This window comes from Equus asinus, chromosome 24 (assembly GCF_041296235.1).
Source record: "Equus asinus isolate D_3611 breed Donkey chromosome 24, EquAss-T2T_v2, whole genome shotgun sequence".
Taxonomy (NCBI): Eukaryota; Metazoa; Chordata; class Mammalia; order Perissodactyla; family Equidae; genus Equus; species Equus asinus.
In genome coordinates this window covers 28,112,966-28,140,227 of record NC_091813.1, presented here as the reverse complement: position 1 = coordinate 28,140,227, position 27,262 = coordinate 28,112,966, and the positions used below count along the sequence as shown (strand labels likewise).

The window sequence follows — 27,262 nt, the reverse complement described above, 5'->3', positions numbered from 1 at the left end:
GGCCCTGTAAATCAGACTAACAAAAGACAGATTAACAAGAGGAAAATAGAAGTTTATTAACATATGCACCATGCATACACATGGTAGCACTTAGCAATAAGTAACTCAGACAGGTTGCTAGAATTTGGGCTTATATAGCATCTTAAAAAAAAAAAAAAACAATAGGGCCAGCCCAGTGGCTTAGTGGTTAAGCTCCAGCACTCCGCTTCGGCAGTCACAGTTGGGGGAGGCTAGGGGCAGCAGGGGGTTTGTGGGTTTGGATCCTGGGTGTTGACCTACACATGGCTCCTCATGCTGTGGCGGCATCCCTCATACAGAATAGAGGAAGATTGGCACTGATGTTAGCTCAGTGACAATCTTCCTCAAGCAAAAAAAGATCGGAAGATTGGCAACAGATGTTAGTTAGTTCAGGGCCAATCTTCCTCACACACACAAAGAATTTTAGAGAAGTATGTGAAAGATCACATGACTGGAGCCATATTAGAATAGAGCCAGAGCAGCCATTTCAGAGGAATTGCCTTGCATGTCTTGTTTTCCTTATCTTCTAAACTGTACCAAACCTCCAACAATCCAAGAAGTCAGTAAGAACAAGAATATCCTGTTTGTAAGGACTGATGAAACTGAACTTTGCCGATGGCCGAACTGCTAACCAATCGATGGAGTACGAATCTAGTCTTTTGCCTGATGACCGAATCTCAAGCCAATCTATGAATTACAAACCTAGTCTTACCTCATCTGGCACTGATGAACTCTTTTTAATACAATTTACCTCATTTTCCTCCCTTTTCCCTTAAAAGCCTGAGCCCCTCTCCTGTAAATAGAGCACATTCGAGTTTCTATTCAAATCTGTGTTTTCCAAATTGCAATTCTTGAGACCCCAAATAAACTTTTTGCTTCTCTTGCAGTTTATGCCTCTTATTTGTTGACAAGTGACAAGACAAAGGAAAAGAACTTTGAGCTTCTAGGGGTGGCACATTGTGTGAAGGCAACCATATGGGGGAAACTAATGATAGATAAGGGCTAGTTTTAGTGAGGAGGTTTGTTACGTACTTTCCTCTGATGCCATCGCAGGGCTGATAAAGGTCTAGAGTTGTCTCCAGTGATTAATGGCTGTCCTGCCTGGTAGAGAGGCGAGGGGGGATACTTTTACAAATTTTTTTTTTTAAAGATTGGCACCTGGGCTAACAACTGTTGCCAACTTTTTTTTTTCTGCTTTATCTCCCCAAACCCCCCCGTACACAGTTGTATATCTTAGTTGCACATCCTTCTAGTTGTGGGATGTGGGACACTACCTCAGCGTGGCCTGATGAGTGGTGCCATGTCCGCGCCCGGGATCCGAACCCTGGGCTGCCACAGCGGAGCGCTCGAACTTAACCACTCGGCCACGGGGCTGGCCCCAATTTTTACAACTTTATATGGTGCTTTTAGGCAAATAGGAGAAAGGCAGAGAGCCTTTGTATCTGCTGCTTCTCAATTGCCTTCAGCTCAAGAAATATATCTTCCAGACAAAGAAGCAATACTTTTGTGAAGAAATGATAAGACAAAAGGGGTTTGGGCTAGGGGCAGTAAATTGCAGGGAAGAGACTAGGAGATATATGAAGGGGAAACCAGTGCAAGATAAGGGTTCTTTAGTAAGTTTGTACAGATCCACTTTTGTGTCAATTACCAATCCCTGGAGATAACAATGTTCTTTTATTCCTTGTACATTTCTTATGGGAAATTTTATGGCCTGTCTTTAGGTAGGAAGAGGGGGGGTCAGAGAGCCCTTTTTGCATCTGCTGTTTTTAAAGTGCCTTTAGCTCAAAATAATCAATATGCCAAAGTGGCATATTTTGAGGTGGCATGTCCTGAACTCCTTCATGTCTAAGTGGCATATTTTGGGGTAGCAGACCCTTTAGTACTTGAGTCCTTTTGGCATGACCCTAGTAGTATTTTAAAAAATAATATTTTACCTTTTATTTTGTTTTAGTTTTTTGAGGAAGATTAGCCCTGAGCTAACATCTGCTGCCAATCCTCCTCTTCTTTGCTGAGGAAGACTGGCCCTGAGCTAACATCCATGTCCATCTTCCTCTACTTTATATGTGGGACACCTGCCACAGCATGGCTTGACAAGCTGTGTGTAGCTCCACACTCAGGATATGAACCAGCGAACCCCAGGCCGCCGAAGCAGAATGTGCAAACTTGACTGCTGTGCCACCAGTCCGGCCCCTATTTTACCTTTTATTATGGAAAATTTTCAAACATACACAAAAGTCGAAAGAAGAGTACAACTAACTCCCCTTTCCCAGCATTCAGTTTCAATAATTATCAGTATATTGCCAATCTTGTTTGATCACACACCCTATGCCTTGCTGATTACTATTATTGTTAGTTATAGAGCTTTCTTGAGGTATAATTCACATACCATAAAATTTATCTGTTGAAAGTGTGCAATTCAATTATTTTCATAAATTTAAAGAGTTGTGCCACCATCACCACAAACTAGTGTTAGAATGTTTCCGTCACCCAAAAATGTTGCCTCATGGTTGTTTGCAGTCAATCGTCTCTTCTACTCCCAAACCCGGGCATCCATTGATCTACCTATCTATTTAGTTACTCAAGAGCTGTTAATTTTCTGCTGCTACCCAGCTGAAAGTCTTGGGATTTCTCTTAACAGTTATTCTGAGTATTCTTTTTACATTTTTCTTTGTGTTGAATATCTCATTTCTCAGATCCCATGTCTTCCTTTTCCTGGGTTTATACCCTCATAAAGATGGGCACCTCTTTCAACAGATTCCTTAGAAAGGGTGTTTGGGAAGGAAAAATAATATTCTCTCTACCTTTCTAAGTTCTTGGCTGAGATCTCTGTAATAAAAGACTGATTAACAAGAGAAAAACACACAAGTTTATTAACATGTATCCTTCATATATACATGGGAGATAACCAGGGAAAAAATGAGTAACTTCCCAAGAGTGGGTCACTTTTCATCCATTGTGCTATGCCCTCAGGGAACCCTCTCAATCTTCTTGGAAATTAAAAAAATATTATTTGGAAATGTTTTCTGCTCCATTTTCACAGTTTACTCGTTCTGGAAGTTCTGCACTTGAGTTAGAGTTTCTCTAGAAACAAACATTCAAACTCTAGGAAAAAATTCAAATTCAAATACAGTTTAAAAAGATTGAATTATAGTAACATTGCCTGTTAGAGATCTGCCCACGTCAGTACAGAAACTTATTTTGGAACACTTATTTCCAATACTTATGTTAAGAAGGTTGCAAGGGGTGTGCTAGTCACACTCGTATGCGAATTTCCATAGGCTAGGAGAATTGCTGGGTCTGAGGAGGCGAATCTACTTTTTTTAGATATACGATCTTTTTGCGTGTTGCGGCGGAGGGAGGCATGATGGGCTGAAGATCACACGCCCCTTGGGGCTCCCTCGCTTCTCCAGCCTAGTGGAATCCTCTGTCTCTCTGTCCCGCCATGCGTCGTCTCCAGGACCTTCCATCACGGCACGCCTTGGACCCGGAACGCAATATCTCTGTCTCGCTTCCCCTCCCGGAATTGGAGCGGTAGTGACACTCGGCGTTTCCGCTGCCGAGGGGGTGGGGCTGCGGCCGTCCTGCCGTCGCCATCGCGGGCTGATGACGCATTGCGCCGCGTGCTCCCCCACGTGTGTCGCAGCTTTCCCGGTGTCTGTGGAGCAGCGGCGGCCAGTTTTCCTGGGGGCGTAGTTGGTGGCAGGTCCGGCGTGGGGACCTCAGCGGCTCGGCGGCTCTGGTCGAGGCAGGGAGCGCTGGTGGGCGCCCCGGGCGGAGGACCCGCGGTCATGGAGCATCTCCTGCTGGAGGTGGCGGCTGCGCCGCTGCGGTTAATCGCTGCGAAGAACGAGAAGAGCCGCAGCGAGCTAGGCAGGTTCTTGTCCAAGCAGGTAAGACAAGGAGGGAGAGAGAGAGCGCCCGGCCCGCCTCCGCACGCACGCTGCGGCTCTGTGCGGAGACGCGCTGCTTTAAGGCGGGAGACAAGCGGCGACTTGTCACTCTGGCCCCCTCCTCAGGGCTGGCCACTGGCGGAGGCGTCCGCGCGTGTTTGAGGAGATTGGAAGGAGCCTTTTGTTTTTACCTGGGGGTCGCTTCCCTCTTCCTCTCCACCGACTTACCTCCACGCAGCGCTCTGGACTGCGTGTGGCAGACGCGGCCTTCGGAAAGAAATGTAGTTTGTTTTACTGTAATTGAGGTTGCATGTCTGCCCTTTTGACATGTGTATTACCCAAGTGTGCCGAGTCCGGCCACCCCTGATAGTTTGGGTGAATGTTTTCTTTTCTGTCCCGTCCCTTCTTTTTCGGCCCATTGACGAGTACTGATTGCGTTCTTGCTGTGAGTAAGGCACAGGGTGGCACTGTGAGGAGACAGATCCGCTACGGTCTCTGCCTCCAGAGAATTTAGCGTCTATTTTTGGAGACAGTTCATAAACACAGGAAAAACCTGAAGAGGAGGGCAAGACAGCTAGTGCTAACTGTATGATATTAACCATAGGAATTATGAGGTGAATTAGTTTTCTGGGAGATGGGTCTTTGGCCTTTTAAGAGTCTTCTCTCGTTGACTTCCTATTCCCCATCTGAGTTGAGGACCCTTATCAGGCACTTTTCACTTTGCATTTTAATTTCCTACTTTATGCTTCCCCACTCCCAATATCTATGAGCTTCTTTCTTTTTTTTTTAAAGATTTTTTTTTATTTTTTCCTTTTTCTCCCCAAAGCCCCCCAGTACATAGTTGTATATTCGTTGTGGGTCCTTCTAGTTGTGGCATGTGGGACGCTGCCTCAGCGTGGTTTGATGAGCAGTGCCATGTCCACGCCCAGGATTCGAACCAACGAAACACTGGGCCGCCTACAGCAGAGTGCTGGAACTTAACCACTCGGCCACGGGGCCAGCCCCTCTATGAGCTTCTTGAGAGTAGAAATTATTTTTCCCCCTAACTCCAATATCTAGAACTTATTCAGTCACGAATGGATTGTCTACATATATATCCCATTGCTTAGGAAGCAGCGGCAGTATTTTGGGTCTGGAGCAGCAGGGCACTAACATAAGAGGCAGTTCTTTTTGGTAATAACAAATTGAACGTGTGAAGCAAAGCTCAGGGAGAAGTCGAAGACATCCCCTGGGGCTTCTGGCCTGTGAGCCTCCGGTAAAGGGAGTCACTAACACAAACGGGGAGGTCTAGAAAGAAAACTGATTTTTGGTGGGCTGGACTAAGGAAAGAGATAATCAGTTTATATGAGCTGAGCTTGTAGTGACCGCCTCCTGAATTATGTATTGTTACTAGAGATATTTTTCTATAAGTGAGCTTTAGAATTTAGAACAGGGTTCTGAATCTAGGGATCATGAACCAGCAACAAGAGATTTATGATTCCCCACCACTGTAATTGGATGCAAAATTGGTGTTTATGTTTTGGGAGTAGGGTGGGGAAATGGTTCGTAGTCCTTATTAGATAAGATTTTAGGAATGTGACACTAAAGTGTGAGAACCCCTCATGGATTCTCAGACTGTCTAGGAATGCTGCTGGACTCAAAAGCTATTAAAAAGTTCAGTTGAATTAAGGAGATTAGGATGCCTTTGCTTCTCTCTTGCCTTTGCCTCCCATTGTCTGTCCAATTCTATCCAGTGTCAGAGATGTCTTTCAGGTTTGTTTCTTTCCATTTTCAGTAATAATTTCAAACTTTTTGCTCAGAGAAGAGTTGATTGTGTTGTCTATTTTTCTCCTTTATTTGGAAACAACATTATTTTTATTCGACACCAAAGACTTATAAAACGTTGATTCTCATTGGAGCTTGGGATCTGAAATAAGAATTTTTTAGAATTGTCTTTCCTTCTGTGTTCTTCATCTCTGGTGGCACCACCCTCTCTCTAGTCAGTCACTTAGAGAGAACTGAGTGTCCTCAACTCTTCACTCCTTTTCCTTCACATATAGCCAAGTCCTCCTGATTTTACTTCCTTAGTATTGAATCTCTTCCTTCCTCTTCATGTCTACTACCACTGCCATCCTACATTTCTGTCTCCCAATTCCAGTGCGTGGATTTTCCAGCACCACCAAGCAATTCTCGGACACCAGGTGGGTGTTCTACAGTTTAACTCAGTTCGGCCCCTATCTCCCTGCACATAGCATCAGATCCCACTGGTTAAGGGCTCAGTTCTACAATATTGCCCTACCCCACAACTTCAGACACCAATCACAAATGCATGTTGTTACTTGTGTTTCTGACCAAATGGCTGTAGATGGAGGTTCAAACAACCCCCTCCATGGGTTCGATAATTTGCTAGAGTCACTCACAGAACCCAGAGAAACATTTTACTTATTAGATCACTGGTTTATTATTCAGGAACTGCCAGATGGAAGAGAAACATAGGGCAAGGTATCTGGGAAGAGGTGCAGTGCTTCCATGCCCTCTCCAGGGACCCTACTGTCACCACCCTGAAAGCTCTCAGAGCCATGTCCTTTGGGTTTTTATGGAGGCTTCATTACATAGGCATGATTGATTAAATCTTGGGCCATTGAACTCAATCTCCAGCCTCTCTCCCCTCCCCAGAGGTCAGGGAGTTAGGACTGAAAGTTCCAACTCTAATCAGATGGTTGGTTCTCCTGGCAACCAGCCCCCATCCTTTGGTGCTTTCCAAAATTCACTTCATTAACATAACAGAAGGCACCTTTCTCACTTGCATCACAGGAAATTCCAAGGGTTTTAGGAAGTCTGCTACAAATGGGGTTGAAGACCAAATATGTATTATTATAAGCCATAATATCACACATCTTTACCTCCTTGATGACTCTATTTTCAGGAAGAGCAGAGTGCTTAAGAGCATGCTTGGGTACTGGAACTGAAATATGGCTGAAGATCAGATCCATTCTCTTTTACTTAATTGCTTTTGGGGCCTTGGACAAGTTACTTAACTCCCCCTAAGTCTCACTTTCTTGATATATTGCCTATGGTAGCTGCTAAATAGTTACAGGGAGTAGTTAAAAGCAGGGACTCTGGAGCCAGACTCTGTGACATGGATTCCCGGTTCTGCTGCTGGCCTTGTGACTTTAACTCTTTTTTTCCTTTTCAGTTTCCTTATCTGTAAAATGGGGATAATGTTAGCTACTTTATGGGTTGCTGTGAGGATTAGATGCCTAGAATATAGTAAGTGCCGTATACAAGAGTCGTTGCTATTGTTATTGCTATAAATAAGATTGTTGTGAGATCTAGAAAATGCATATGAGGAGCTTACCACAGTGCCTGGCACATAGTAAATAATCAATGTGAGCTGTGTCAATCTACAGAAGTAGAAACCAGTTTAATAGGCAAAACATGTATTTGGGATCAAAGAATTGCAGTTTGGGGAGCACAGATTCGGGTAGAAACCCAATAGTGTCCTTATTGTGGCAGAGAGGTCAAAGGCTTTTATGGGGAAAAGGGTGGAGGATGAGGTAAGTTGTGTTAAAAAAGAGTTCCTTGGTACTAGAGGAGGTAAGGCTAGGTTTGTACTTCATAGATTGAATTGAGATTCAGTCATTAGGCAAGAGGCTAGACTTGTACTTCATTGATTGGTTAGCGATTCAGTCATAAGTAAAGCCCAGTTTCTTCAGTCCTTGCAAACAGCATATTCTTGTGCTTACTGACTTCTTGGAGTGTTGGTTTGGTCCAGTTTGGAAGATAAAGAAAACAAGACATGCAAGGCAGTTCTTCTGAAATAGCTGTTCCAGCTCTGTTTTAATGTGGCTCCACTCATGTCATCTTTCATTTTCTCCTTTTGATCAAGATCTTTCTCTGAAAGCATCACTGATCAAACACTGGAAAGCCTTGCCGATCAGCTGTCAAAGCATTGTCAGTCCCTCGTCACCAGGAAGTCTCATTCTTGGTATGTCATGTCCCATGTAGGAGGGAAAGCAGTTTCCTTTGGAGCTTTTAGGCTGCATTTGAGGAACAAGAGTGCCAGAGCAGAGGAAGGCTCTGTTGTCAAGTTCTTTTAAGGGTAAACATCTTCTGCAGTTCCTTGAAGTTTCTCACGTGAAGTTTCATAAACCGTAGTAATCATTTCAGTGCGCTGAGTGACCATTATCTGAGTGGTGTTTTTGTAACATTGAGCTATGCAGAGGAGACAAAGTTTTACAGCAACAAGAATTCCTGTAATAACAAGCAAAATGCTAAGTTCAAAATGGAGAATAGGGGCCGGCCTGGTGGCGCAGGGGTTAAGTTCACACATTCCGCTTCTGCGGCCTGGGGTTTGCTGGTTTGGATCCTGGGTGTGGACATGGCACTGCTTGGCAAGCCATGCTGTGGTAGGCATCCTACATAAAATAGAGGAAGATGGGCACGGATGTTAGCGCAGGGCCAGTCTTCTTCAGCGAAAAGGGGAGGATTGGCGGCAGATGTTACCTCAGGGCCAATCTTCCTCAAAAAAAAAAAAAATTGAAAATGGAGCTTAGAGCTGAACTAGGAGGCAGTGCCTGAGGGCACCCAGCTAAAGAGATCAAAGAACCACAGGATGTTACTGCATTTAACCATTCAGCTTGTGCCTGATTTCTCGTTCTGTGTTGCCAGAGGTGTTTACCCAAGTAAAACAAGAGATATTTACAGCAGTTATAAATGTTACCTCTTAAATCTCTGGAAGTTCACTTGGTTAGGTGAGAAGTTCTAGACAGCACAAGGAATTAGGGGAGGAATAGCAGAGAGATTGATAATTAAATGTACCAAAGGATTCTCTAGATTTCTGTACAAGATGAGGCTTGTGATGACAAACCCAATAGTCAAGAAAGTTTTCTCCCTTTTGTAATAGATTGGGAGATGCAGATCAGATATTCTTTTTCCAAGAAAGAGGAAGAAAATAAGGTAGAATTTTGTCATTTCTTACCCAGTTCAGTTTTTTTTTTTTTAAAGATTGACCCTGAGCTAACATCTGTCGCCAATCTTTTTTTTCTTCTTCTTGCCGAAGCTCCGCAGTACATAGTTGTATATTCTGGCCGTAGGTGCCTCTGATTGTGCTCTGTGAGGCAATGCCTCAGCCTGGCTTGATGAGCAGTGCTAGGTCTGCGCCCAGGATCCAAATTGATGAAACCCTGGGCTTCTGGAGTGGAGCGCGGGAACTTAACCACTTGACCACAGGGCCAGGCCCCCCAAGTTCAGTTTTATAATGTGAAAGTTTATCAGAAACCTGTATTCTAAAGTAAGTGTCAGAATCCTTTCCATGAATCTCTCTGAAGATGAGACATTTTTGCAAAAGCATCAGAGTAAAAGAATTACTGTCTGTGGACAACAAAAGACTTAACGTTATAATGCAATTGGCAAAGAAACTTGCTTATCTTTATGACATGCATTTTAAGATAGTGATTATAATTATGACTGACTGATAGTTATACCAAGACATATCAGAATTCTAGGAATGTTATATAATTTTTAGAACACTTATGTGTGTTTTTTTTGAGGAAGATTAGCCCTGAGCTAACTGCTGCCAGTCATCCTCTTTTTGCTGAGGAAGACTGGCCCTGAGCTAACATCGTGCCTATCTTCCTCTACTTTATATGTGGGATGCCTATCACAGCATGGCGTGCCAAACAATGCCATGTCCACACCCGGGATCAGAACTGGCGAACCCCAGGCCACCGAAGCAGAACGTGCACACTTAACTGCTGCACCACCAGGCCGGTCCCAGAACACTTATGTTAATAACATTCACCCACGCAATATAACGTAAGAAGGTTTATCATCCTTTATTTGACAATGCTTCCCGTGTGATTTAATATTCCAAATAAGCCTACTTAGTTTAATATCTCCCTTTCTATAGGAAAAGAAAACAAATTCTTTTGAGATAAGGTGTTGCAGGGACCCCCTGGAAAACCTCAGAGTTATTTCCGGGTCAGCAAGACTTCATTTAGAATTTGATTTTGGGAAGTTTGTCAAAAATAGCAAAATGTTTTACTTACTTACTTATTTATTTATTTATTTATTTTTTGAGGAAGATTAGCCCTGAGGTAACTGCTGCCAATCCTCCTCTTTTTGCTGAGGAAGACTGGCCCTGAGCTAACATCTGTGCCCATCTTCCTCTACTTTTTTTTATATATGGGATGCCTACCACAGCATGGCTTTTGCTAAGCAGTGCCATGTCCGCACCCAGGATCTGAACTGGCAAACCCCAGGCTACCAAGAAGCGGAACGTGCGAACGTAACCGCTGCGCCACCAGGCCAGTCCCATTAAATGATCTTATCTAATTCGAACGTTCCTTCTAATGGCCAATATAATTTCCCTGAGGCTGGCAGCAGTTTGGTCAGACCCTAGCTGCAAAAGAGTTTCAACCCACGTTTCTCTCCAGCCATATCTTGGCCCCCCCCCCCCCACCCTGATGGTCACCAAGCCAAGCTCTCAGGACTTGAAACAAGCGTAATAAGATTGCTGTTATTTGTAAACATTTATAGCTTCTGAGACCGTAGTTTTTAAGCAGGTTTGCTGGTAGGTGGCTTGCTTGATTTTTTAGAAATTAACTATTGCATTCAAATTGTCTGGTACAAGGTTCTCAAAACTAGTGCACAAAAACGTTTGGGAAACTCAAAGGAGCCCCAAAATGGCCACTGTAATTTTAAATCATTTTTGGTATTTTTGGTCCATCTGGACAAAAATTTATAAGAGGAAGGATTGTAGTTCTTAAACATGAAACTAGCTGGAATTCTCCGGGGAGGAACTTCTCAGGAACTTTTAGAAGACGAAATTCCCATGTTAAAGCATGGGCAGACAAAGAGACACCAGTTGCAAGCCTTAGGTTGTTACCTGTGCTTCTGAGCCACTGGCTACAGCTGTTTGGACAAACAACACAAAAGACAGAAATTGAGCACTGACCAGACAGTGAATAAACCCTCAGACAGCAGTAGCCGTTGCTGGCTCAGACAGAGAAACCCTTCCAGAAGGCCATAACTGTGAGCCACACAGTGAGGTGGCTCAAACAAGGAAACTCTTCCAAACAGCAAAAGCTTTGAGAAGACCTGGAGAAAATGTTTCCTGGTTTCAGATTGAGCTTTTGCCCCCAGAATCCCGAAGAGAAGCAATGACCTCGCCAAAAGGGAGGGAAGTCAGAACCTTGGCAGGCTCATGATTGGAGGAGCTGGTGGTCCGTGGAAGCAGTGAGCACACAATGGGCCTTGTGTTGGTACTGAGTATGTTTTCAGGAGATGCTGATCCGAGAAAGTGAGAAGGTGAGATTGTTTCAGGTCCTACTTTCTGACGCCGTATATCAGCCTACAAAAACAAACCAGTTTAAGAGACAAACTATTTATTTGAGATCAAAGAATTACAGTTTGGGGTGCACAGATTCAGGTAGAAAGCCAAATAGTGTCCTTACTGCAGGAGAAGGGCTCAAGGTTTTTTTGAGAAAAAGGGAGGAAGATGAGCTAAGTTAAATTAAAGAAGAGTTTATTTGTGCCAGATGAGGTAAGGCAAGGTTTGTACTTCACAGATGGGCTTGAGATTCAGTCACCAGGCAAAAGGCTAGACTTGTACTTCATTGATTGGTTAGCGATTCAGTCATAGCTGAGTCCAGTTTCATCAGTCCTTACAAATAGCATATTCTTGTCCTTACTGACTTCTTGGAATGTTAGAGGTTTAGTCCTGTTTGGAAGATAAAGAAAATAAGACATGCAAGGCAATTCCTCTGAAATGGCTGCTCCAGCTATATTTTAATGTTGCTTCACTCATGTCATCTTTCACAGCTATAGTAATAATTTTTTTGATGCTATTTTTTTATTTTATTGAGGTCATAATAGTTTATAACATTGTGAAATTTCAGTTATACGTTATTATTTGTCAGTCACCATATATGTGTAACCCTTTACCCCTTATGCCTACCCCCCAACCGTTTTCCCCTCTGATAACCATTAATCAGTTCTCTTTGTCCATGTATTTGTTTATCTTCCACATAGAGTGAAATCCTGTGGTGTTTGTCTTTCTCTGTCTGGCTTATTTCGCTTAACAAAATACCCTCAAGTTCCATCCATGTTGTTGCAAGTGGGACAATTTTGTCTTTTTTCTGGCTGAGTAGTATTCCATTGTGGGGTGTGTGTGTGTGTGTGTGTGTGTGTGTGTGTGTGTACACACCCCACATCTTCTTTATCCATTCATCAGTCAGTGGGCACTTGGGTTGCTTCCATGTTATCATAATAATTTTTAAAAGCAGCTTTATTGAGATATAATTTACATACCGTATAATTCATCTATTTAAGTGTACAGTTCAGTGGTTTTTGCTGTGGTCACACATCTGTGCAAATGTCACCACAGTCTGTTTTGGAACGTTTTCATTACTTCAGAAGAAGCCCTCATACCTTTAGCTATTACTCCCAGGCACTGTGCTCCCTCCCCTCCCCTATGCAACCACTACCTTACTTTTCTTCTTTATAGATTCTCCATTCTGGTCATTTAATATAATTAAGATTAATAAGACAGATCTGAGTCTATCTTCTGCTTTTATACATCAAAATTCAAGCTTTCTAAAATGGTATATGAAGTGTTGTTGTTTTATTTTTTAATTAATTTTTTTTCTTCCTCAAAGCCCCAGTACATAGTTGTATCTTCTAGTTGTAAGTCCTTACGGTTCTTCTATGTGAGCCGCTGCCACAGCATGGCTACCAGCAGATGAGTGGTGTGGTTTCATACCTGGAAACCAAACCCAGGCAGCCGAAGCAGGGTCTGCCGGACTTTAACCACCTGGCCATCAGGGCTGGGTCTATTTTTTAATTCCTAAGAAACTTTATTTTATGTCAACCTTGTTTTCTTTTTTTGTTTGAAGTATTCTTTTATCCAGCTCGGAGGTTCTCAGTTGGGGGCAAATCTGGAAACGTTTTTGGTTGTCACACTTGGTAGTGGGGGAGCTACTGGCAGCTAATGTGCAGAGGCCAGGGATGCTGCTAAACACTTAGAATGCACAGGAGAGCCCCCACAAAAAGGAATTATCCAGCCCCAAATGTCAGTAGTGGAAATTAAGAAAGAAACTATAAATATTTGTGCACCTAATAACAGAATATCAAAATGCATGAATCAAGAAGTGATGGAAAAGGAAAAATAGACTAATTCATAATTCTAATTGGAGATTTTAATACCTTATCCTTAGTAATTGATAGAACAAATGCAGAAAATCAGTAAGGATGCAGAAGACTTGAATACCACTATCAACAAACCTGACCTAATTGACATTTATAGAGTGCTGTGCCCAGTAACTGAAGAATACATGTTCTGCACATCTGGAACATTCACCAGGATAGATCATATGCTAGGCCATTAAATAAGTCTCAATAAATTTAGGAGAATTAAAATCATACAAGGTATATTCAGTGACCCCAGTGGAATTAAATTAGGGGGAAAAAACTCCCAAAAGATAGCAGGAGAAATCTCTAATGTTAGAAATTAAAGAACAAAATTAAAAGAAACTGATGATTAAAGAATAAATCATTGGGAGAATCAGAAAATATTTTGAGCTGACTGATAATTTAAACAATTTGTGGAACGCAGCTAAAGCAGTATTTACAGGGAAATTTGTAACATTAAATTCTTGTATTAGGAAAGAAAGGTTTGAAATTAATGATATTTCTTAAGCTTTAACTTTGGGAAATTAGGAAAGGAAGAGGAAATTAAACCCAAAATAAGCAGAAGAAGAAAATAATAAAGGTAAGAGTAGAAATTAACTAAATAGAAAATAGGCAAACAATAGAGCAATCCATTGAAACCAGAAGCTAATTCTTTGGAAGGACTGGATTAAGAAGAAAAGGGAAAAATCCAAACTACTAGGAATAAAAGAGGGCCACCATTACAGATTCTAAAAAGAGTAAAAAGTTAAATGACTCGTCTGAACAATTTTATGCCAATAAATTAGACAGAGGAAGAGAACGTTTGAAGAATACAGACTACCAAAGCCCACTCAAGAAATAGACAAAAACAAGCCAAGAATAGGACTAAAACAAGCTAGAAATAGAACAGAATTCCTCAAGCTGATACAGGGCATCTACAAAAACCTATAGCTAGCATCAAAGCTAATACAGGAACAACCCAATTTAAAAATGGGTAAAAGACTTGAATAAACACATCACAAAAGATAAATCAATGGCCATTAAACACTTGAAAAAATTCTCCATATCTTTGGTCATCAGGGAAATCCAAATAAAAGCACCTGATACTACCCATCTCCACTAGAATGGCTAAAATTAAGACTGACAATAGGGTCACCCTGGTGGCACAGCAGTTAAGTGCTCACGTTCTGGCAAATCCCACCTCCGGTTCCGATCCCAGGTGAGGACTTGGTACCCCTTGGTAGGCCATGCTCTGGTAGGTGTCCCACATAAACTAGAGGAAGATGGGCACGGATGTTAGCTCAGGGCCAGTCTTCCTCAGCAAAAAGAGGAGGATTGGCAGCAGTTAGCTCAGGGCTAATCTTCCTAAAAAAAAGACTGACAATAGCATGTGTTGGTGAAGTTATGTAGCACCTGGAGCTCTGCAACATTGCTGGTAGGGAGATAAAATGGTACAACTACTTTGGAAAAAAGTTTCTTTTGAAGTTAAACATTGAAAATTTCTTTAAAAAATTTTAAATTTAACATTAAAATTTATTATCCAGTTAACCGTACAGTTATCATATGACCCAGCAGTCTTATTCTTAGGTAATGAAAAAGATTAAAAGTAATGAAAATACGTCCATAAGTCTTGTGTACATGTATGTCCATAGGAGCTTTGTTGATGATAGCTGGAAACAGTGAAAATATCTATCAACATGTGAATGGATAAACAAGTTGTGGTATATTCATACAGTGAAAAACTGGTCAGTAATAAAATGCAATAAATATTAAAACATACAACTATATGGATGATTGCTGTAAGCATAATACTGAGCAAAAGAAGCTAGACAGAAAAGAGTACATATTGTATAATTCTGTTTACATAAAATTCTAGAATAGGTAAGTCTAATCTGTGGTCATAAAATGAGATCATTGGTTGCCTAGGGTGAGGCGGTTGACTGCAGAGGAACATGAGGGAACTTTGGGTTGGATGCTTGAATTGGGCTGGTGGTATACATGGATGTATACATATGTCAAAACTCATCAGACTATACTTTAAATGGGTGCATTTTATTGTATGTAAATTATATCTCAATAAAGTTGATTTTTAAAAAGTTAAATATTGAGACCAGCCCTGTGGCCAGGTAGTTAAGTTCATGCGCTCTGCTTCGGTGGCCCAGAGTTTCGCTGGTTCAGATCCTGGGCGTGGACATGGCACAAGCAGAGGCAGCATCCCACATAGCACAACCAAAGGCACTCACAACTAGAATGTACAACTATGTACTGGGGGGCTTTGGGGAGAAGAAGGAAAAAAAAAGATTGGCAACAATTGTTAGGTCAGGTGCCAATCTTTAAAAAATAAAATAAAATGAAAAGTTAAATATCTATTTTCTCTAATACAGTTTTCCAGATTACCTTTTGAAGTAAAAGTTCATTAAATGATATTCTCGCTGGAGAGTTTTTTCCCACCCCAAGAGTATCCATTTGTATAACATGTCTAGGGCAATAGTGCTTTTTAAAATTCATTTGGTAGAAATGTCCATACTACCTAAAGCAATCTACAGATTCAATGCTATCCCAATCAGAATCCCAAGAACATTCTTCACAGAAATTGAAGAAAGAATCCTAAAATTCATATGGGGCAACAAAAGACCGCGAATTGCTAAAGCGATCCTGAGCAAGAAAAACAAAGCCGGCGGAATCACAATCCCCAATTTCAAAACATACTACAAAGCTACAGTGATCAAAACAGCATGGTACTGGTACAAAAACAGGTGCACAGATCAATGGAACAGAATTGAAAGCCCAGAGATAAAACCACACATCTATGGACAGCTAATCTTTGACAAAGGAGCAGAGGGCCTACAATGGAGAAAGGAAAGTCCCTTCAACAAATGGTGCTGGGAAAACTGGACAGCCACATGCAAAAGATTGAAAATTGACCATTCTTTTTCACCACACACCAAAATAAACTCAAAATGGATCAAAGACCTAAAGATTAGGCCGGAAACAATAAGTCTTCTAGAAGAGAATATAGGCAGTACACTCTTTGACATCAGTTTGAAAAGAATCTTTTCGGACACTATAACTCCTCAGCTGAAGGAAACAATAGAAAGAATAAACAAATGGGACTTCATCAGACTAAAGAGCTTCTTCAAGGCAAGGGAAAACAGGATTGAAACAAAAAAACAGCTCACTAATTGGGAAAAAATATTTACAAGCCACTTATCCGACAAAGGGTTAATCTCCATAATATACAAAGAACTCACACGGCTTAACAACAAAAAAACAAACAACCCGATCAAAAAATGGGCAGAGGACATGAACAGACATTTCTCAAAAGAAGATATAAATATGGCCAATAGACACATGAAAAGATGTTCATCATCGCTAATCATCAGGGAAATGCAAATCAAAACTACACTAAGATATCACCTTACACCCGTTAGATTGGCAAAAACATCCAAAACCAAAAGCGATAAATGTTGGAGAGGTTGTGGAGAAAAAGGAACCCTCATACACTGTTGGTGGGAATGCAAACTGGTACAGCCACTATGGAAAACAGTATGGAGATTTCTCAAAAAGTTAAAAATAGAAATACCCTATGACCCAGCCATCCCATTACTGGGTATCTATCCTAAGAACCTGAAATCAGAAATCCCAAGAGTCCCTTGCACCCCTATGTTCATCACAGCATTATTTACAATAGCCAAGACATGGAACCAACCTACATGCCCAGAAACTGATGATTGGATAAAGAAGATATGGTATATATACACAATGGAATACTACTCAGCCATAAAAAAAGACAAAATTGGCCCATTTGCAGCAACATGGATGGACCTCGAGGGTATTATGTTAAGCGAAATAAGCCAGTCAGAGAAAGACGAACTCTATATGACACCATTCATAGGTGGAAGTTAACATATTGACAAGGACATCTGATCAGTGGTTACCAGGGAAAAGGGGGGGTGGGGGGGAGGGCACAAAGGGGGAAGAGGTGTACCCACAACATGACTAACAGTAATGTACAACTGAAATCTCACAAGGTTGTAATCTATCATAACTTTAATAAAAAAAATAATTTCATTTGGTAGATGATGTGTTTCTTTTTCTTTACAATGTAAACCCTTAATACATTACTTTTTTTTTTTATTGGCACCTGAGCTAACAACTGTTGCCAATATTTTTTTTTTACTCCCCAGATCCCTCCAGCATATAGTTGTACATTTTAATTGTGAGTCCTTCCAGTTGTGTATATTACTTTTTAAATCATATCTTTAGAGGGCTTGTTTATAACGACATTCAGGAGTTGAAAATTTGAGGTCATGCCCCTGTGAATCATGACCAAATCTGTTAAATTTCCTTGCTTCCATTCTTATGAAATCCTTCAGGTGGCCTCCTAAAAAAAAAGCAGAACTAATATTGATAGAAATTGTTGCAAGATAATATTTTTCTCCAATCAGTGCTTTATTCAGAACTAGGTGTTTTTATGAGAGAATGCCCTGTAATTTGGAAGACTTTGTAAGAGCTCAATTGAAGGGTGACCTTTTCTCTTCCGAGAGATAATTTTGGAGAAAATTGTTACTCTTTTGCATATGGTATTTAGGTTGTGTTCAAGCTGCACTCCTGTAGGATAACTATTTAGAGTGAAACTCCTTTGGATAAATTCATAGCATTGGACTTGCGAGGTCAGAGGCTGTGTCTCTTAGGTAGTTTAAACCTGCTGTCACATTGGTGGGCAGCACGGGTTATGCAGACCTGCATACATACCAGCAATTTGAGACTTTTCACACACTTCAGTTTTCCCGTTTGTGCTTATAGACATTCTGAGCCCAGGCACTAGAATTTTTTGGTCTGTTTCATCTTTCTTATCAAAGTGTGGCTGTCTACTTTGGATCTATCATGTTTATTTATAAGAGGCTGAAACTTTCATAGGGATGTGTCCTCGCTCGTTTGTGGGAATTGATTTCTTATCTTGATCCTTTCCTCAAGAGAGTTGGCACTTTTGCATACTAACTGCATTTTTTTTTCATTTAATTTCTACGTTTTTCCTTCAAGAGCAAAGAAGGTGGTAGAAACGCTGGATTCCCTCAAGAATGTTGAGATTCTGAAACATTATTTTTTAGGGCAGCTGCCTAGCATTTTACATGGAATCCTGGTGTCAGTTCTTTTATCTCAAACCCCAGTGGACTGAACTTTTAATAGACTTTACGTTAAATTAACTCTAGTCCTCTATTGAAAAATAAATCCCACTGTATTTTTTAAGATAAGGTCACTTACGAAGTCTGGAAATTGGATATTTTGACTCTAAGCCAGGGCTCTTTGTGCTTCTGTAGCAGTGCAAACATTGTTGACCTAGATCTTTTGTTTTGCCCTTCTCTCAGGTATGGACACCTCAAGATCGCCAGTGTATCCTGAGTACCTTAGCACAGTTACTTCTGGATAAGGACTGTACTCTGCTGATTGGTCGCCAGCTGCGCCCTCTCCTTTTGGATTTGCTGGAAAGGAATGCTGAAGCCATTAAAGCCGGAGGCCAAGTCAACCATGATCTACATGAACGGCTCTGTGTGTCAATGAGCAAACTCATCGGTAACCATCCTGACGTCCTCCCGTGAGTAATAGTTTCTTTTTTTTTTATTGAGTTATTGATAGGTTACAATCTTGTGAAATTTCAGTTGTACATTAATGTCTGTCAGTCATGTTGTAGGTGCACCACTTCACCCTCTGTGCCCACCCACCACCCCACCTTTCCCCTGGTATCCACTAAACTGTTCTTAGTCCATAATTTTAAATTCCTCATATGAGTAGAGTCATACACAGATTATCCTTCTCTCGCTGGCTTATTTCACTTAACATAATTCCCTCAAGGTCCATCCATGTTATTGCAAATGGAATGATTTTGTTCTGTTTTGCAGCTGAGTAGTATTCCATTGTATATATGTACCACATCTTCTTTATCCATTCGTCTGTTGATGGGCACTTAGGTTGCTTCCACGTCTTGGCTATTGTAAACAGTGCTGCAATGAACATTGGGGTGCACAGGACTTTTGGGATTTCTGACTTCAAGCTCTTTGGATAAATACCCAGTAGTGGGATGGCTGGTTCGTATGGTAGTTCTATTTTTAATTTTTTGAGGAATCTCCATACTGTTTTCCATAGTGGCTGCACCGGTTTGCATTCCCACCAGCAGTGTATGAAGGTTCCTTTTTCTCCGCAACCTCTCCAACATTTGTTGCTATTAGTTTTAGATATTTTTGTCATTCTAATGGGTGTAAGGTGATATCTTAGTGTAGTTTTGATTTGCATTTCCCTGATGATCAGCGATGATGAGCATCTTTTCATGTGCCTATTGGCCATCAGTATATCTTCTTTGGAGAAATGTCTGTTCATGTCTCCAGCCCATTTTTTGATTGGGTTGTTTGATGTTTTGTTGTTGAGTTGTGAGAGTTCTTTCTATATTATGGATATTAAGCCTTTCTCAGATATATGACTTGCAAATATTTTTTCCCAGTTAGTGGGTTGTTTTTTTGTTTCAATCCTGTTTTCATTTGCCTAAAAGAAGCTCTTTAATCTGATGAAGTCCCATTTGTTTATTCTTTCTATTGTTTCCCTTCTCTGAGAAGGCATGGTGTTCGAAAAGATCCTTTTAATACTGATGTCAAGAGTGTACTGCCTACGTTTTCTTCCAGAAGCCTTATGGTTTCAGGTCTCCCCTTTAAGTCTTTGATCCATTTTGAGTTTATTTTGGTGAATGGTGAAAAAGAATGGTCAATTTTCATTCTTTTACCTGTGGCTTTCCAGTTTTCCCAGCACCATTTGTTGAAAAGACTTTCTTTTCTCCATTGTATGCCCTCAGCTCCTTTGTCAAAAATAAGCTGTCCATAGATGTGTGGTTTTATTTCTGGGCTTTCAATTCTGTTCCATTGATCTGTGCACCTGTTTTTGTACCAGTACCATGCTGATTTGATTACTGTAGCTTTGTAGTAAGTTTTGAAGTTAGGGAGTGTGATGCCTCCCGTTTTGTTCTTTTTTCTCAGGATTGCTTTAGAAATTCGGGGTCTTTTGTTGCCCCATATGAATTTTAGGATTCTTTGTTCTAATTCTGTAAAGAATGTCATTGGGATTCTGATGGTGATGGCTTTGAATCTGTAGATTGCTTTAAAGTAGAATGGACATTTTAACTATGTTTATTTTACCAATCCATGTCCATGGAATGTCTTTCCATCTCCTTATGTCGTCATCCAATTCTTTCAGAAAAGCCTTGTAATTTTCATTATATAGATCCTTCACTTCCTTAGTTAAATTTACCCCAAGGTATTTTATTCTTTTTGTTGCGATTGTGAATGGTATTGTATTCTTGAGTTCTTTTTCTGTTGGTTCATTACTGGAGTATAGAAATGCTATTGTGAGTAATAGTTTTATTCTTCTTCATGTTTCTCCTTGAGTTGGTAGAACCTGCTCTCCCCTGGGAAGTAAAGAGGAGTCTCAGCTGAGAAGTAAGGAAGGGGGGAAATACAGAAAGGAGAGAGATAAGTGGTACTATTTTATAAAAAAAATTACCGTAGAATCCGTTTATCCAGCTCAGTTCAGTGACCATTTACTAGTTTTCTTTTAAGGCTTGGCCATCAAGACAGATCTGGAAAAATGGCCAAGATTGGTTCCTTGCCCTCAAGGATTGTTCCATCTGGTAAGACATACATGTAAGGCAGATCTAAATGAGTTTTAGCTGAGGCTCTTATAGCATCTACTTTAGATGGATGAGATTTCTTGCTTGCTGAAGAAGCTGAAGGGGATGGGTTAGAAGAGCTCTAGTGTCCTTTCCAACTTTCTATAAATCTGTCCAAACCATTGTGGTAAGAAGGTATGTTAGAACTGGATTCTAGGGGCTGGCCCCGTGGCCGAGTGCTTGGGTTCGTGCGCCCCGCTTCAGTGGCCCAGGGTTTCGCTGGTTCAGATCCTGGATGCGGACATGGCACCACTCATCGGGCCATGTTGAAGCGGCGTCCCACATAGCACAACCAGAGGCACTCACAACTAAAATATACAACTATGTACTAGGAGGCTTTGGGGAGAAGACAAAGGAAAAAAAAAAGATTGGCAACAGTTGTTGGCTCAGGTGCCAATCTTTGAAAAAAAAACAAAACTGGATTCTAATAATTTCTCTGTTGACCTGCTCCATTTCCAGTTTGGGCCGGTTCACACCTCCTTAGGTAACCTGGTGGTCCCCTGCTCCCAGGAGGCAACTGCATAGATGCTGAACTTAGTGTGTACACCCGATCAGCATAGCACACTACAGCTCAGAACCTGGGCTCAAAGCAGTCCTGCCTCAGCCTCCCGGGTAGCTGGAACTACAGGCACGTGCCACCACACCCGGCTTTCTCTTTTAAATTGAAAGTAAAATATGGTTTATGTGGAATAGTCAGAAGAGGCAGCAAAATGAGTGTCAGGGGTTTTGAGCTTGAGAAGATAAAGAACTTTCCCTCTAAACATGAATAATGTTCTGTGTACTAGTAGGAGCATCTCTTATATCCATCTCTTCTTTATCTAGTTTTCATCAACACAGTAAGTACCCTCTGGCTGTGTTTTCTTTTTTCAAGATTTTGTTTTTCCTTTTTCTCTCCAAAGCCCCCCAGTACATAGTTGTATATTTTTAGTTGTGGGTCCTTCTAGTTGTGGCACGTGGGATGCCACCTCAGCATGGCCTGATGAGCGGTGCCATGTCCGCGCCCAGGGTCCGAACTGGCGAAACCCTGGGCCGCCAAAGCGGAACACGTGAACTTAACCACTCAGCTATGAGGCCAGCCCCATGGCTTTCTTGAAAGCATAGTCTCTAGTCTAGTCCTTGAATGAGGGCATTAGAAATGGAGGTGTAGGGAAAAACCATACTTTGTATGAGCTTTTCTAAAAGGGGAGGAAAAAAATGGGCCCAGTTTAATGGAACTATAAAATAGATAGCAAAGTGAAGATCACCATCATACATGGTAATCAGGAACATATGCTGTGGGTTGATGGAAAATTGGGATGTGGCTTCATGCGGTGCTTTAATCATTTAGATATATTTGATTGTGGTACTGTTTCACAGGATGTGCTGACTATCTATACTTACCCTGTGGGATTGACATGTGGGTAACTTAAACACCCACTTCTCTTAAGTCTTTATGGTAGAGTGCTCCTGGATTGTGTTTGAGAATCATTAAAATGATGGATTAGCTACGTCTGGTTTCCCATCAGCTTCAGATTTTATGTCCTTATTAAAGGAATGTGAGGCACACACTTTTTCTTCTTTTCATTTTGCCAAGGCGGTATATTTTATTTTGTATTTTATTTATGTTCCAGAAATGGTATAATGCAGCTTACAAAAGTGCCTGCGATAGAGTAACTTAAAAACAAGCCAAAAAAAACCCCCCAAAAGCATATGTAAATGATGAATCAGTGCACAATGTAAAATGAACTTTTAGTAGTGATTTGGAATGGGATTTTGATTTTTAGTTTTAAGAAATACACCTGCTTGGGGCCAGCCCGGTAGCGCAGCAGTTAAGTTCGCATGTTCCGCTTCTCAGCAGCCGAGGGTTCGCCGGTTTGGATCCCGAATGTGGACATGGCATCGCTTGGCAAAAGCCTTGTTGTGGTAGGCGTCCCATATATAAAGTAGAGGAAGACGGGCATGGATGTCAGCTCAGGGCCAGTCTTCCTCAGCAAAAAGAGGAAGATTGACAGCAGTTAGCTCAGGGCTAATCTTCCTCAAAAAAAAAAAAAAAAGAATAAAAAAAGAAATATAGCTGATTGATTAGGCACATGCCCCAAATTTCTTCTCTAGAGGAAATATGCCTAATGTATTTAGATAGAGTGCAGTCATTCATTCAATAGATAAATATAGAAATCCTTTCTTTTAAGCTCTGGGCCACATCATGGTGGTAAGAAAGTTAAATGTAATGGGTTCCTGTACTTGCAAACAATTGAATACAATATGTTAGTAGAGGTGTGAGCCAAATACTTAAGAGGAGCAAGGAAATCATTAAAGTTAGAAAAATGAGTGCATTATCCTCTTGGAAATTAGAGAAGGTTTTGTACTGTGACAGATTGTGGAGGGGGAGCCAGGAGAGGAAGAATGAAGAGAAGAGAAATGGGATGGGGATGAAAATCTAGAAAAAAACGAGAGGCTGGAAGGGAGGAGCCCAGTCAGTCTCCCTCGGGTCCTAGTGCCATTCATTTCTGGGTTCACACCTCTTTCGGAGGCCAAGCTGTCTACCTGTTCCAGACTTCCATGAGATACCTCAGTAGTCTTAACAAGACAGTTCTTTTTTTCTTTTTTTTTCCCTTGCTCATGCTAGTTGTTCATTACTGGTTTTTCCCCCTTGGCTTTATTGAGATATTGACATATAACGTGTAAGGTTAAGGTATACAGATGGTTTGTCACACAAGTATATTGTGAAATGTTTACCACGGTAAGGTTAGTTAACACATCCTTCACCGCACAAGCATACCATTTTGTTGTTGTTGTTTGTTCCTTACTGTTTTTGCATCTAGAGTCCTTGAACACATTTTTCACTCTGACAGATTTTTTTTGTCAGGACTCTGAGAACAGTCCTGGTCTGTTGATGCTTTCTTTATTCTGATATATTAGGTTTCAAAGTTGTCTTCTAAAAAAAATCATCTCGTTCATTTCTAACTTTCCATTCTTCGCCTTGGTTAAACTTATGTTCCCAAGTTTCTTCAGCAGTAGCTTTGTAGACAGTTTCAGATGGTTAATAAACTACATTATGTGTTGATCTTTTTTCCTCTGATGTTCTTTCCAGAGAATTTTAATTTCTGATTGTACTTTACTTTTAGATTTTGCATCTTTTAGTTCTTTGCTTTTTCTTTTAGTTTGTTTCTCCTTTCTCTTATGTCTCCCCTCTCCCTGGTCCTTGCAAGTCCCTTCAGCACACTCTTCTCTCAATCATGGCATGCAAATTTTGTGGAAGCTGCCTTTCGTTAGTAAAACAGCACTACTACAAGTACTCTTGTCTTTTATAGATAATGGCTCCAACCCTCAGAGGTTAGGTGTTATTCTCATTTTACAGATGAAGAGACTGAGGCTCAGAGATGTTAAATAACTTGCCCAAAGTCCCCTTGCTAGAAAGTGGCAGGGCTGGAATTCAGTCCTACATTGGCGATTTCAAAGCCCATGCTTTTTTCCTACTTTGTGGTGCTGTCTACTCATCCTCTGTGAATCATTCAAGTTTTTTTGGTTTTTCTTTTTGGTGTGGAAGATTCACCCTGAGCTAACATCTGTGCCAGTCTTCCTCTATTTTGTATGTGGGTCACTGCCACAGCATGGCTGACGAGTGGTGTAGGTCTACGCATGGGATCTGAGCCTAGGAACCCTGGGCCGCTGAAGCAGAGTGCACCAAACTTAACCACTACACCATGGGGCTGGCCCTGCCATTCAAGTATTTGTTGACTGACTTATACAGAACTTGATCTTAACAGCATGTTATAGCTAATGATTATAATCCCAGGAGGGAAAGAATAATCATGCAAGTTCATTTGGATTGTATTGGGTTTAATTTCTCGGATTCAGTTTTGCGTTTGCTGCCAGTTTGTCCTGGGCATGTGGATCCACATCAGTGCTGTCTGTCTTTAATTGGAAAGAGCAAAAATGGGTGGGCCCAGTTATGGTCTTCTAATCCCTGAACTTGGGATGTGTTTCCATTTATTTATGTCTTTAATTTCTTTCAGCAGTGTTTTGTAGTTGTCAGTGTACAAGTCTGTCACCTCCTTGGTTAGGTTTATTCCTAAGTATTTTATTATTTTTGACACTATTGTAAATGGAACTGTTTTCTTAATTTACTTTTCTAATTGTTCATCATTAGAATATAGAAACCTGGCATATTTTTGTGTGTTGATGTTGTATCCTGCACCTTTGCTGATTTTGTTAGTTCTAACAGGTTTGTTTTTTTGTGGAATATTTGTGGATTTCTACATCTAAGATTATGTCATCTGTGACCAGAGATAATTTTGCTTCTTCCTTTACATTTTGGATGCCTCTTATTTCTTTTCCTTGTCTAATTGCTTTGACTAGGATTTCCAGTACTATGTTGAATAGAGGTGATGAGAGTGGGCCTGCTTGTCTTGTTCCTGATCTTAGAGGAAAAGCATTCAGTCTGTCAGCATAGATTATGACGTTAGCTGTGGGCTTTTCATATATGACCTTTGTTACATTGAGATAGTTTCCTTGTGTTACTGGTTTGGTGAGTGTTTTTATCATGAAAGAGTATTGAATCTTGTGAAATGCTTTTTCTACATCAGTTGAGATCATCATGTGTTTTTTCTTTTATTCTGTTAATATGTGTTACGTGATTTTTGTATATTGATTTATCATTGTGTTCCAGGAATGAATCCCACTTGGGTATGGTGTATAATCTTTTTGATATGCTGTTGAATTTGGTTTGCTACTCTTTCGTTGAAGACTTTTGCATCAATATTCATCAGGAATATTGGTCTGTAGTTGTAGTCTCTTTGTCTGGCTTTCGTATCAGGTTAATGCTGACTTCATAAAATGGACTTGGAAGTATTCCTCCCTCTTCAAGCTTTTGGAAGAGTTTGAGGATTGGTGTGAATTCTTTAAATGTTTGGTAGAATTCTCCTGTGAAGCCATCTGATCCTGGGCTGTCCCTTGTTGGGAAGTTTTTGATTATTGATTGAATTCCTTAGTAGTTATCAGTCCCTTCATATTTTCTATTTCTTCATGATTCAATCTTGGAAGATGGTGTGTTTCTAGGAATTTATTTATTTCTGCTAGGTTATCCAATTGGTTGATGTGTAATTGTTCACAATATTTTCTTATAATCTGTTTTATTTATGTGGCATGGATGGTGATGTCCTTTCTTTCCCTTCTGACTTTAGTTATTTGAGTCTTCTTTTTTTCGTAGTTAACCTAAGAGTTTCTCACTTTTCTTGATCTTTTCAAAAACCAGCACTTAGTTTTGTTGATTTTTTTTCCTATTGTTTTTCTGTTTTCTGTCTCTACTCTAATTTTTGGTATTTCCTTCCTTCTGTTAGCTTTGGATTCAGTTTGTTCTTCTTCTAGTTCCTTGAGGTGTTAGGTTGTTAACTTCAGATCTTTTTTAATATACATGTTTATAGCTATAAACTTCCTTCTTAGCAAAGCTTTTGCTGTACCCCATAGGTTTTGGCATGTTGTGCTTTGGTTTTATTTGTGTCAAGGTACTTTCTAATTTCTCTTGTGATTTCTTATTTGATCCATTGGTTGTTTAAGACTGTGTTGTTTAATTTCTGTATATTTGAGGGTTTTCCAGTTTTCTTTCTGCTGTGGATTTCCAGTTTCATTCCCTTGTGACAGGAAAAGCTATTTTGTGTAATTTTAGTATTTTAAAATTTGGTGAGACTTGTTTTGTGTCCTAACATGTGGTCTATCTATCCTGTAGAATGATCCATGTGCATGTAAGAAGAATGTATATTTTGCTTTTGTTGGATGGAATCTTCTGTCTGTGTGTGTTAGGTTCACTTCATCTATAGTGTTGTTCAAGTCCTCTATTTCCTTATTCATCTTCTGTCTTGTTCTATCCATTGTTGAAAGTTGGGTATTGAGGTCTACTATTCTTGTCTTGCTATTTTTCCTGTCAATTCTGTCAAAGTTTGCTTCATATCTTTAGGAGCTCTGCTGTTTAGTCCATAAATGTTTAGAATTGTAGTGTCTTCTTGGTGAATTGATCCTTTTATCTTTATATAATGTCTTTGTCTCTTTTTAACAGTTTTTGACTTAAAGTCTGTTTTGTCTGATACTAATATAGCCAATCCTACTCCTCTTTAGTTACCATTTGCATGGATTTTTTTTTTTTAATCTCTTAACTTTTAGCCTGTGTGTGTCCTTAGATCCAAAGTAGATAGCATGTAGTTTAATCTTGTTTTTTTATCCATTCAACCAGTCTGTCCTTTTCTTTAGATTGGCACCTGAGCTGACATCTGTTGCCGATCTTTTTTTTTTCCTTTTTCTTCTTCTTCTCCCCAAAGTCCCTCAATACATAGTTGTATATTCTAGTTGTGAGTGCCTCTGGTTGTGTTATGTGGGATGCCGACTCAGCATGGCTTGATGAGCGATGCCATGTCCATGATCAGGATCTAAACCAGCGAAACCCTGGGCAGCCGAAGCGGAGCATACAAACTTAACCACCCGGCCATGGGACTGGCCCCCAATCTGCGTCTTTTGATTGGCA

General features: G+C 40.6%; 1 protein-coding gene across 1 annotated transcript in view; it reads left to right on the top strand.

Moving 5' to 3' along the window:
• The first annotated feature begins 3,563 nt into the window (after positions 1-3,563).
• Positions 3,564-27,262, top strand: part of MDN1 (midasin AAA ATPase 1) — a 162,033-nt gene continuing 138,334 nt past the window's right edge. The window contains exons 1-2 of the mRNA XM_014866691.3: positions 3,564-3,908; positions 18,428-18,654. Coding sequence (XP_014722177.3) covers positions 3,807-3,908; positions 18,428-18,654 — 329 coding nt within the window. The 5' untranslated portion in view covers positions 3,564-3,806. The remainder of the gene's footprint in view (positions 3,909-18,427; positions 18,655-27,262) is intronic.